This window comes from Orycteropus afer, unplaced genomic scaffold (genome assembly GCF_000298275.1).
Source record: "Orycteropus afer afer isolate SDZICR_OR568_19922 unplaced genomic scaffold, OryAfe1.0 scaffold01065, whole genome shotgun sequence".
Classification (NCBI taxonomy): domain Eukaryota; kingdom Metazoa; phylum Chordata; class Mammalia; order Tubulidentata; family Orycteropodidae; genus Orycteropus; species Orycteropus afer.
Window position 1 is genome coordinate 186494 of NW_006922652.1, and position 13651 is coordinate 200144.

Sequence of the window (13651 nt, forward strand, 5' to 3'; positions counted from 1 at the left end):
TAGCAGTCAAGTGCCTTAGCCACTATGCTACCAGAGCTCCTAAGAAGCACTTAATTCTGAATTATATGTTGGCTGGCTGGCTGTCATTGCCATCATGTCGGATCTGACTCAACAGTGACCCCTCCTTGGGTTTCCGAGGTGCTATCACTATGGATGTAGATTGCCCAACCTTCCTTCCAATGAGTGGCTAGTGGGTTTGAACCACCAGCCTTCTGGTTAGCAGTCTAATGCCTTAAGCACTACACCACCAGAGCTCCTGTTACTACCAGAAACTCGAACAAATCAGTCTTGGAAGAAAAACAAGAATATTCCTTGGAAGCAAGGATGGTTGAGACTTCAACTCGCTTACTTTGGACATGTTATCAGGAATTACTAATGGCTAGAAATGGAAATCATGCTTGGTAAAGTAGAGGGTCGAAGTCCGTAAGTAGCACAAATGATCTGTGCTAGACAAAAGGTTAGAGGTTTGAACCCACCCACCAGTACTGGGCAAGGAAAGACCTGACAATCTGCTTCTATAAAGATTATAGCCAAAAACATTCTACAGAGCAGTTCTATCTGTAACACATGGGGTCATCATGAGTTGGAATCCACTCAAGGAGTGCTGCTAACAACAAAGTCAGTGAACATGAGGGAAAACTCAATGAGATGGATTGATGTAACAGCCCTAACAGTGGACTCAAACATACCAACTATTGTGTGGATGGTTTAGGGCTGGGAAACATTTCATTCTGATGTACATGGGGTCTCAGTGAGTCAGGGTAACTTGATGGCAACTAACAACAATCACCTTCTACCATACGTATTGTTTTCTTTTTCTCTATTTTTCCTTAATATAATTTTAGAAAAAAATAATTCTCAGTAACATGTATTTCAACCACATGATTCCAAAGAAACTGACCTAGAGTCACACAAGTAAAACACAACTCTTGATATTTTCGCCAAAGTTCCCCTCTCACGAGCCTGTATCAGACTGGTTCCCCTTTCCTCTCTGCTCAGTCCTTGTTTCTTTTCTCCAATATTCACTCTCTCTCAATAGCTTTAGGCTTGACACCAATGTTCCAGGGCCAGTGATGATGGGTAGGCAGAAGGATACTCCCAACTGGCTGAAACAGTTCTTTGGCTGAACTGACATGTTGAAGGTAAGACATGAGCCAAGACCAAACAAAGGCTTCCTTTAAACCTCTATGAACTGCAACAAATTTGTCTTAGAAGAAAACAACCAGAATGCTCCATAGAAACTAAGGATCCTGTGACTTTATCTTGCTTACTTACTGATATATCATCAAGAGAGACCAATCACTAGGAAAGGATGACTTGTTTAGTTGTTGTTATTGTTGTTATGTGCCGTCGAGTCGGACCTGACTCATAGCGACCCCTCCTTAGGTTTCACTACAAAAGCAGGATTGCCCAACCTTCCTTCCGAGGAGTGGCTGATGGGTATGAACCGCCAGCCTTCTGGTTAGCAGTCAAGTGCCTTAAGCACTATGCTACCAGAGCTCCTGACTTGTTTAATAGAGAGTCAGCAAAAAACAAAGAAAACCCTCAATGAGATGGACTGACACAATAGCTGCAACAATGGATTCAAACATATAAAAAAATCATGGAAATGGTGCAGGCTGGGCAACGTTTTGTTCTGTTGTACATGAGGTCACCATGAGTCAGCAACTAACAACAATAATGAACTCTAAGTGGAAAGGCTTGCCCCTATGTCACTTGATTTTTTTTTTTTTTTAAAGAGGGAAAGCAGGTGGTGAAAGAGCTGGATGGGGCTTCTAAGTGTTTGGTATACATTTGAATAGAATGACCTGAAAATATATAGTCCTTCCTCAACCCACTAAGTAGACAGTTAAGATTCTGATCTTTATTTCAGGGATGATTTTCAATCCTATTAAAGTTTTATCTGTACCCACAACACATGTTGACAGAGTTACAAAAGCAGTGAAAGTCTTTGCCAGGTAAGCAGTGATTTTAGCATCCAGAGAGAGAAGAGGGTGACAGAACCAATGGGACAAGTACTAGGTGGCCTGAGTCCACTCTGGCACCAAGATAAAGATGGACTTGGAGTGAAACAGCTTCACTGTGGAAATCTAAAGAAGAGTCAAGTGGGCAAAGAATTTTGGTTGAATCTGTATGGTAGGCCAAACTTGTGGCCTTCAACCACATGTATCAGATTCAAGATCTCTATAGAGTAGAACCAAACCCAGTGCCATAGTGTCAATTTTGACTCATAGTCACCCCCATTGGCATTCCAAGGCTATAAATCTCTATGGAAGTAGCTTGCCTCATCTGCCTCCCATGGAGCAGCTGGTGGGTTTGAACCGCTGACCTTCTGGTTAGCAGCCAAATGTCTTACGCATCACCACCAGAGCTCCTTATAGACTAGAATAGTAGCTCTCAAATTTTAGCATTCATCAGAATTACCTGGAAGGCTCCAGAGACTACATTTTTTAAAATTTAATTATTTTTTTAAGAGCTTGTTTTACATACAATGTTACATGTACAGTTAGTTTCATTCCCCATTTACCATGTCCAACCCTAACCCAGTCTCCTCCCTTCCCTCCCCTCCCCTTGTGGCCCTCATTTTTATGCAATCCTGTTTGTCCTGCATTTCTTCAATTTGAATGTTGATCCTCTGGTGCCCCCTGGTCTATTGCTCTAAGATATGTATTACCATAGAGTAAGTGGATGCGTCATCCTGGGTTGAGTGGTCTGCGTGTACATCTTGTTTATTATTGGGCTGAGAGCCAGGCCCTGGGAGTGAGTTTTATTCCAGGCATAGAATGTATTCCAGGGCCATAGTGTTGGGGGTCTCATCAGACTTCATCTGACCAGTAATTCTGGTCATTACTGAGATTTTGTATTTTGTTCCACGTTTTCCCTCCCACTCTATCCAGAATCTCCAGAATTGATCCCTTCCTGAGTGGTTGGCATTGATAGCTAGCACCATCTAGTTCTTCTGGTCTCGAGGGCCATCATGTCCTATGGCTGACTGCTTCCAAATGCCTTTGTTTTTTTTGCATTCTTCTTCACTTCTGACAATAGAAGACCATTAGCTGCATCTTAGATGGCCGCTTGAAAGCTTCTAAGTTCCAGAGACTACATTTTGAGAACCACTCAGGTAGTTTAGTAGCTCAAGCTGTGCTTACAGACCAGTCACTGAAATCAAACAGCAGGATTTTTAATTGTGTAATACTTGACAACTAATAGAGAATTGATAATCCCAGTCTATTTCTGAATACTAACCAACAATCTCATTATGTATTTTTACATCTGTTTTAGAATTTCACCTCACTGAAAGTCATTTATTTATAAACTATTTTATGTGCATTACTTTAAAATGGCACAGGAAAAGATGAGTACATATAGATATTACTGCAGCCTACATTATACAGCCATTTCTTTATTAATGCCTAAAATGCCTAAAAGTGATATCATGCATATTACCGATACCATAAATTGTGTATTCTCATACGTATTATTGGTTCAGTAAAATACACTATTAAAATAACTATTATTGTAGTTGAGAAAACAAAATAATTACAGTAATTGAGAAGCTTTAGTTAAAGCAGTGCAAAAAAGTTCTTGTTACAATCCTGATCTTGTTGGTGTTAAGTGTCATCAAGCTGGATCCAATTCATAATGATCTTATGTACAACAGAACAAAACACTGCCCATTCCTGTGCCATCCTCACAATTGTTGCTGTGCTTGAGCCTATGGTTGCAGCCACTGTGTCATCCATCTTGTTGAGGATCTTACTACTTTTTAGATGACTCTAAAACTTGGTCGCTATGAGTTGGGTCCGACTTGATGGCAAATAACAACAAAAACAACAACAACAACAAAACCTGGTAGAACTTTATCAAGTATTATATTCTTTTCTAGGGACTGGTTCTTCCTGATAATATGACCAAAATACAAGAGATGAAGTATGGCCATTCTTGCTTCTAAGAAGCATTCTGGTTATAATTCTTTCAAGATAGATTTGTTTGTTCTGCTGATAGTCCATGGTATATTCAATACTCTTCACTAACACCATAATTCAAATGCATTGATTCTTTTTTGGTCTTCCTTATTCATTGTCCAACTTTTACATATGAGGCAATTGAAAATACTATGGCTTGGGTCAGGGCATCTTAGTCTTCAAAGTGCTATCATTGCTCTTTAATCCTTTGTGGTAGTTCAGTTTGTGTGTCAACTTGGCTGGGTCTGGTTCAGTGGCTGGGCAGCTGGATGTAGTATTCCCCATGATGAGCCTGGTAATCAACTCCATGATGGAATCTACTGTGAGCAGCTGAGTACCTGCCTTTGGGTATGTGGTCTGCTTCCTTGTATATAAGTAGCAGCTTTGGGAACGCATTATGGCACGCCTGAACCCTACATGTAGCCATGTCATTGTTCAGCAGCCTGACATGCTCTACCAACCTTGGGACTTACAATGGACTTGAATTAATGGCCTGCCATGTGATTTGGTAATATCGGGACTGTACCTTTTTACTTGTCAACTTTGGGCTTGGAAGTCTCAGCAAGCCAGCAGCTGTGTGAGTGAAGAAAAGCCTCTAGCTTCAGTGGGCTGGGAGCTGGAGGCAGAGCTGAAGCCCAAGGCTGGAGGGGCTCTCACGCAGCCCCTAGAGCCTGGCACTTTGAACTTGGGACTTCTATCCTCCTGAAATGTAAGAGAATAAACTCCTGTTTGTTAAGGCCATCACATTTCTGGTATATTTCCTGTCAGAGCGGTCCTAGGTAACCAGAACACCCTTTAAAGAGGTCTTTTGCAGCAGATTTGCCCAATGTAGTGCAACATTTGATTTCTTGACTGCTGCTTCAGTGCGTTTTGATTGTGGATCCAAGTAAAAGGAAATCCATGACAAATTCAGTGTTTTCTTCATTTACAATGATGTTACTTACTGGTCAAGTTGTAAGGATTTTAGTTTTATGTTGAGGTGTAATCAATCCATAGTGAAGGTTGTAGTCTTTGATCTTCATCATTAAGTGTTTCAAGTCAAGCAAGCTTGTGTCATCTGTATATCACAAGTTATTAATGAGTCTTTCTCCAATCCTGGTGCTTGCTGCATTCTTCTTCATGTAGTCCAGCTTCTCGAATTATTTGCTCAGCATACAGATTGAATAAGTATGATGAAAGGATACAACCCTGACACACTCCCTTCCTGATTTTAAACCATGCAGTATCCCTGTGTTGGATTGGGTTCTCTAGAGAAACACAAAAACCAGCAAAGTATATATATATATATATATATATTTATAGAGAGAGAAAGAGAGAGAGAGAGAGAGAGATTTATCTTAGATAAATGGCTCATAAGCGTGTAGAAGCCGACAAGTTCAAGCTGAAAAGTTCGTCTCTGGAGGGGGATGGGGCCCAGGGCCGTCTGGCTTTCACACGCACGGCAGAGGAGTTCAAGTCACAAAGTTCGTCTCTGGAGAGAGATGGGGCCCGGAGTCGTCTGGTTCCCGCAAGCGTAGCAGAGCCGGGAGAATCAAACTGACACGCAGGGTCGCCGAGAGATGGGGCCCGGAGTCGTCTGGTTCCCGCAAGCGCAGCAGAGCCGGGAGAATCAAAACTGACACGCAGGGTCACCGTTCCCAACAAAGAAAGAATCCGAAAGGCTCCTCCGGGGTGCGCAGCGAGCTGCTTGCTCCAGGAAGCATATATCTGGAATGCCGTTTTTCCAGTTTGTTCCTGGGATAGTATTACAGGTAGGCCACACCCCTGGGGAAACTCCCCCTAGACTGACCGGCCGCTTAGGACGCAGTCATGTGATCCATCATGGGAACCACCACTCACAAGTGAAGTCCAGCCAAGTTGACACATCTTCAACTATCACAATCCCCTTTTTGTGTTCCAACCGTTTTGGTTTATGCATAGGTTTCTCATGAACAAAATTAAGTGCTCTGGAATTCCCATTCTTTGCAATGTTATCCATAATTTGTTATGATACACATAGTGTAATGTCTTTGCACAGTCAATAAAACACAGGTAAACATATTTCTGGTATTCTCTGCTATCAGCCGAAATCCATCTGACATCAGCAATAATATCCCTCATTCCACATACTTTTCTGAATCTGGCTTGAATTTCTGGCTGTTCTCTCTTGATGTACTACTGCAACCATTTTTTAATTACCTTTAGCAACATTCTACTTGTGTGTGATATTAATTATATTGTTCAATAATTTCTGCATTCTGTTGGGTCACCTGTTGCTTGAATAATTTCTTTTGGAAGGCTCAGCACAAGGCTGGTTCCTATGAGGCAGAGAGGTTAAAGATGTCTCAAATGTCCAACTTTTCCAAACTGCTGTACCACTCCATCATCTCTAACATCAACTCCTCCTCCTCCTCTCAGGATTCTCCCTCCTGTCTCAGGGTTCCGTATTTCACTGTAATGTCTCACAGAACTCACAAACTGCCAAGGAAATGGCTCATGTGGTGGTGGAGGCTGGGAGGCTGGCAACTCCCAAGTCCATGGGTAGGCCTGGAAGATTCTTCTCACTTAGTGGTTGCAGCAGCTGGTGAACCAAAATCAGCAGGTCAGATGACCGGTTGCTGTTTCATGTCCAGGGATAAGATGACGACAAACCCAATGCAAGACTACAGCAAGACAGCAAACTTTCCCAGAACATTCGCACATATATCCTCAAGGAAAGTAAGGGTGGTGACTTGAGCCATACACTCCAGCAAGGCAGGACTCAAGGTACATCCCACCCTAAGCAGGCATAGAGACTAGGATTGACAATACATCACAAAATGGAGGACTGGGCCATATTATGCAACGCACAACACTGTACCTATCTTTGGAATGGGTGAAAATATAAATTTTTTCCATTCAGTTATCCAGGTAGCTGTCTTCCAAATTTCTTGGCATAAACGAGTGAGCACTTCCAGTGCTGCATCCATTTGTTGAAACATCTCAATGGATATTCCGTCAATTTCTGTAGCTTTGTTTTTTGCCAGTGCCTTTAGTGCACCTTGGACTTCTTTCCTCAGTATCATCGGTTCTTGATCATATGCTACCTCCTGAAATGGCTGAACAGTGACCAATTCTTTTTGGTACAATGACTCTATATATTCCTGCCATCTTCTTGTGATGCTTCCTGCATCATTTTTTATTTTTTCCATAGAATCCTTACATATTGCAACTCAAGGCTTGAATTTTTCCTTCTGCTCTTTCAGCTTAAGAATGTCAAGTATGTTCTTCCTTTTTGGCTTTCTCATAATAGGCCAGCAGTCCTGGAGCTTGCTCATATGGTTTTTTAACCCTATGGATTAGCTCTCACAGAACACCAACTCCCTATGTCCTCATCAGTAGTATGTTGAACAAGCTACTTTCAAAAAAAGGTCCCAGGAGGTATTTAATACTCCTTTAGGTACTTTAAACTCTGTCTCTGAATCAAGCACCAGCAGAAGTCTAACATGCAGACCAATATGCAAAGCTCCCTTAACAAAAAGCTCAACAACATTACATTTTAATGTTTAGTTTGTAGATTTCACTGAAAATTGTTCTAAAAGTCATTTGAAATTAAAGCCATTCTTCAGAAATTTAAGAATTCGGTCAAAGTAAAAGTATCATTTCCTTTGAGAGGTTAATATCTCTCTCCTTTTGGGTAAGAATTACATGACAGATTGAGTTTCTTTTTTCTCTCTTCCCTGTCAAGAAACCTAAAGCAAAATTTTAATTGCAATCACAATGTTAACCTTTTTGGATGACATACTTGTGCTCTTTTCATCCTCCCATTTTCTGATTTCCTACTTTTTGATTTATTATTTTATTGCAAAGGTTTCTTGAAAACCACCTCAAAGACTCTCTGGAAACAGAACATAATTAAACATAAAGTAACTGTCACCATTATACAAAAAACTCATTAAATGTCAACATTAATGAACGAATTCAACCTGTGCCTAATCAATGGCGTGTAGGTTTACTGTAACAGGAGACATTTGGGAAGTATATTAGGAAGAATATTAGAATGCATCACCAAGAGAAATAATAAATTTCTCCTGGGAATTTGAAAAGAAATGCTCATAGATACTTTCCTGAGGTGAGGGGAGAAAAGATCAAATTACTCTGAGGGTTCTTCACACCTGTGATTCCAGAGTAAACAGGATGTTTACAATGTCAAAGTGGACAACTAATTGTTACTTGGTGAGCTATATGAGCTCTGTGGTGTAGTGCCTAAGGCATTTGACTGCTAACTAGAAGGCTGGTGGTTCAAACCCACCAGCACTCCTCGAGAGGAAGACTGGGCAGTCTACCATAGAGATACCACCTCGGAAACCCAAGGGGAGGGGTTGCTATGAGTCAGATTTGACTCTTCGGCAATGAGGTTTTTTTGTTTTTGTTTTTTGTATGTTACTCATAGACTACTAGCTATTCTAATGGAAAAAGAAAAAAAAAATTAAGATCCTAAACCAGTAGCATGGATTTGCTACTACTGATCACATAGGTAAGAAGGATTTCAGAAGTATCATTAGCCAGACTCTGGTGAAGGCAGCTCTGTCACAACAATCACCCTGGAGACAGGCAAACATCAGTCATCCACCAAAGGCTCCCAACCATAAATAAGTCATAATCATACACTAACTGCAAGCAAGATTTTTTAACTACCTAACTTTTCAAAGGTAATTTTACCTGATATGATTAGGGAACTTTACCTGAGAAAGAATCATCCAGTCAGAGTTCGTCTTCTTGAGAAAGTATCTCAGGTAGCAAAATTAAGCACTTCAAAAATAATACATAATACTTCCATTCAATAATTTTATTCTACTTTCATACTTACATTTTGCTTGTCTTCACAATACTCACCCCGTGCCACCCATCTGATATGCAGATTTTAAAGGCAGAGTGAGAGAGACTAAGATCCCGAAAGCCTATGGGCTTTATCCAACAGTAATGCCTGAATTGTCTCTTGTAGATTACACAGACATGGTTTACCTCTACTTCCATATTTTAGCTCAGAAGGATCTATAAAGGAATTACATATTTGCTTTTACCTTTTCCTATGTGTCTCCTGGTATTTTCTATTGTTGAGTTTCTGTTTACGTTGGAAAGAAGTCCAAGACAGAATCTGTTCCGGTTATTAGAAGGATCTGTAAATCCATCTATCAGCACACTTCGGGAGGAGGCCTGGAATGTCTCTCCAACTCGGTTATTCAGTTCATAATAAGCGACAGAACACCAGTGCTGTGGCTCCTCATAGCACACTGGGCGGAAGTCTGGAAGAAAATGAACCAGATCACCCATCACACCAGTCATACCTGGGCTTCACGTTTCCTAATTCCACCAGCAAACACAGATTAATGCTCTTAACCAGCAAGTTGGCTGAAAAACCAATTATATTCCTTCGCAATCTTTTAAAATCTATCACTTTAATGGAAGCTGTTTGCGGTTAGCTATTTGGTTAGTGTACCTGTGGTCCAGAGGCCATGGTCCTTGTTAATCTCCCATGGATAGAGAGTTTGTAAACATGTTTTTAGTAATGAAAGGTCCAGACAAAAAATGATATAAAGGGATCAAATAAAGTCTATCACCGCTAAAGAAAGACCAGCTAAAAGGAAGTTGGTAGGGCATGTTATCTTTATATATGAAAGACAGCATAACTGTGATTGTGCTAAACTGGACCCCTTTGGCAAAACAGATATTATCTAACAAATTAAAGATAAAAATAATTCACTATGATAAAATAAAATAAATACCAAATTGGACTTTAACTTGGTTAAGAAAAAAGAAAAAGTTCCATGAAGAAAGCCTCACTCTCTCCTCTGTGCTACGTAAAGAATATTGAGTTATTTATGATATAATCATATTTTAAAGATAGCTTGATATTTCATTAGGAAACTCAGGCATATTATGTTTCACCCCAAAACTTCCAGAAATCAACAAAATTTCAGACTTCTTTTTTCTTTACCCATCTTCTGCCTTCCTATTTATTATATTACTTTTATTTCCTTTGAATGTAATAATAAATACTACCAGGATAAATACAACTAGAGTGTGTACCACATCAATAAAACCTACATGCTATTTGGAAAAAAAAAAAAAAAAAAAAGTGGGGAACAAGTTTGTTGGCCCGAAGGAGCCTGGTGGAACCACTGAGACTATGGCCCCTAGCTGCCCTTCAGGTCTGGAATTGAACACACACCTGTGGCTTCCAGCCAAACAATAGACACGCATATCAGTTGAGTATTTACCTGAGGTAGATACACTCCTTGGAGAGAATAAGCATGAGAGAAAGAAGGGCTGCTCAGGCACAGGGAGACAGCTCATGGGGTAGGAGTGCATGGAGGGATGGGCACAGGGAAGAGGTAACTATTGGGAAGAAGTGGGAGGGGAGATGTTGCATTGTGCTAAATTATGGTCAATGTCACGAGACAAAGTGTATGTGAACTGCTGTATGGAAAGTGTATTTGCACTGTAAATTTTCACCCAAATCACAATTAAAAAAAAAAAAAAAAAAAAAAACCAACCCTACATGCTATGCTGGTGCAGATCAAAGCCATCACCTGCTCTGCAGAAGAAAAGGGGGCAATCTACTTCTGTAAAGATCTACAGCCTTGGAAAACCAATGGGCATTTTATGAGTTGGAACTGACTTGATGACAGTGAGTTTTTTTGTTTGTTTGCTTGTTCTTTGGTATATGCTAAAACATAAATTTAAAAAACTGATAAACTATGGATTTTGATTCACAAAAGGATATTCTAAGAAAATTCACTGAAGTATACTCCTTTACACTACACCTACTCAAAGTGTGGTTCAAAGACTTCCATGTCACCCAGGAGCTTTTGAGGAATCCAGATTCTTGGGTGTTGGCCCAAATCTACTGAATCAAAATCTGCATTCATACACTATTGTCACATGATTTATCTGAACATTAAAGCTGAGTTAACACCTAGCTATTATGAGAAGCTCTGGTGGCACAACGAGGGCTCAGCTGCTAACTAGAAGGTTGGCAGTTCAAACCCACTAGTGGCTCCACAGAATAAAAGACCTGGAGATAGGTTCTTGTAAATACTTCAGCCTACAAAACCCTATGGGGCAGTTCTACTCTGTCATAGAGGGCCAGTATGAGTCAGAACTGATTAGACAGGACACAACAAAAATAGTGAGCTATTACAAAAATTTTGTAAAAAAAAAAAAAAAGTTTGCACATATTTTAACAGTACCTCTCTGGCAAAATAGTAGACCCACTATAAACCTCTAATAAAAACAAAAATGGGACAAAATTGTCAATTTTCAGAAATACCCATTCCAGACCTCTGGTTAGATGGTGGAATAGGGAGAAAGACTGCACAGACCCTCTTCAACAAAGAAAAGGGGAACCATTTAACACAGACACAGAAGATAATCCTGAACCCCTGAACCTTGAAGGGAAGGATATAGAAGTAGACTAAACTCCAACTAGCAGAAGTATTTGCATGAAAATGCCAAAAAAAGGAGACATACGGAGCTGCGGTCTGGCAGTGATCCTGAGCAAGCCTGACGCCATGGCACAGACAGCTTGGAGACTGACGAGTGGTGACAGGACCTAAGAATTAACCTAAAACTCAGCCCTGCTACCCAGGGACTGCACAGAGGACTGCTCTGATGGTCGGGGAATAAAACACGAAGCACCAGCAAAAAGAAAGGCAGGCTGAGCTTTTGCCTGTCCGGAGGACACTGCCATTTTGAATGTTTACAAGCAGCTTGACCATTTTGGATATTTAAAGGGACTGCGCTCTCTGAGATTCCAGGGGCTTAAGAACAGGTTCTGCTTGCCAGTAACCCCAAGGACACTCAAGACATGGACTGAAAAGGTACGACATTCTCCTTCTTACTCTTATAACCCACACCCCTTGGTGAACGGAGGTGCTGCCATTCCCCACTCCTACCCGCCTTCTGGGACTGCAGTAACTCCATCCCAGTCTGTGTGCTCAGGCAGAGCCTGGGTGCCCTGTCCTCCCTTCCCCCAAGGTTTTTTTTTTTATCTCATTCTTTTTTCTGGTTTTCAGTTTGTTTGTTTTTGTCTGTTTTGAAACTACTATTATTTTTGTCCTTTTTACTATTATTCTTTATTCTTCCCCTCCCAGGTCCTAGTTTTCAGCTCTTTTCCTTTTCCCTGTTCATGGTTGTAAATTTTTTTCTTTTTTTTTCTGATGGTTAAACCTGTTCCTTGTTTTTCTTTTTGCATTTTTCCCATTTATTCTTCATTATTCTCCTTCTCTACCTTTTTTCTCTTAGTCCCTATCCCCAGATATTGCAGGTTTTCTTGTTTTTTGCTTCTTCTTTTTCCTTTTTGGTTACTGTTCCTGTGTGATTACATGATGTATATTTTGTCCATGTGCTTTTAATTTTTTGATGGTGATTCAGTTGTAATTTTAATCTAATTGAGTGGGAGAGAGCAACAGTCCCTATAAGACACAACTACACCCACACATCCTGCAACTTCACTTAATGACCAAGAGCCACCACCTCCTTCTCCATCAATGGGCCAACGATAAAAAACCACCAAGAAGAGCCTGATCACCTTTGGCTGCTCTTCACAAAGAGTTAACAGAGATCTTAATACAACACCACCACAATGTCTCCGAGACAACAGACCATCACAGTACACACAAAAAAGCAAGATAAAGTGGTAGAAACAAGTAAACAGGATACAGATCCAGAACACATCCCTGAGGAAGAAGCAGCACTGGAACTCTCTGATAAGTGACTCAAAAGAATGATATTTAGGTATCTTCAAAGGACTGAGAAACAAACCAAAGAAAATACAGAAAAAAACCCTAGAAGAATTCTGGAAGAAAATACAAGAACAAAATGATAAAATAAATGAAAAATTAGAAATCATTCTAAATCTACAGATAGAAATCCAGAAGATTAATACTAAATTGTCAGAAATAGATAACACATTGGAAGGGCAAAGGAGAAGAATTGATGAAATGGAAGACAGAATTAATGAGATTGAAGACAAATACCTGAATACTTCTTTGAAAGGGGATAAATCAGAAAAAAAAAAATTTTTTAAATGAAGAAAGCCTAACATTCATGTGTGATACCATTAAAAGGAATAACCTACGTGTCACTGGAATTCCAGAACAGGAAGAAAAAAATAAAACCACTGAGAAAATTGTCCAATATCTGTTGGAGGAGCACTTCCCTGATATGATGAAAGATGAGAATACGTCCATTCAGGATCCAATGAACCCCAAACAGGATAGACTCCAAAAGGAAATCACCAAGACACATCATCGTCAAACTCACCAAAACCAAAGACAAAGACAGAATCCTGAAAGCCGCAAGGGAAAAACAAAATGTTACTTACAAAGGACAGCCAGTAAGAATAAGCTCTGATTTCTCAGCAGAAACCATGCAAGCGAGAAGATAATGGGATAGTATATACAAAACCCTGAAAGAGAAAAATTTTCAACCAAGAATTATATACCCAGCAAAATTGTCCCTCAAATATGATGGTGAAATTAGGAGATTTCTAGATAAACAGAAACTAAAGGAATTTGTTAAAACCAGACCAACCTTACAAGAGACACTAAAGAGAGTCCTTTCAATAGAGAACCAAAAATAGCGAATAGCAACCGACCATTGATACAAAAGAGGACACAACCCAGAAACCACAGCTATGGACATATCCAAAGTAAAATGAGCTT

General features: G+C 40.1%; 1 protein-coding gene across 1 annotated transcript in view; it reads right to left on the reverse strand.

The window, feature by feature from the left end:
• SMAD9 (SMAD family member 9) overlaps window positions 1-13651 on the reverse strand; it is a 67992-nt gene that overhangs the window by 13211 nt on the left and 41130 nt on the right. The window contains exon 4 of the mRNA XM_007958653.2: window positions 9008-9229. Coding sequence (XP_007956844.1) covers window positions 9008-9229 — 222 coding nt within the window. The remainder of the gene's footprint in view (window positions 1-9007; window positions 9230-13651) is intronic.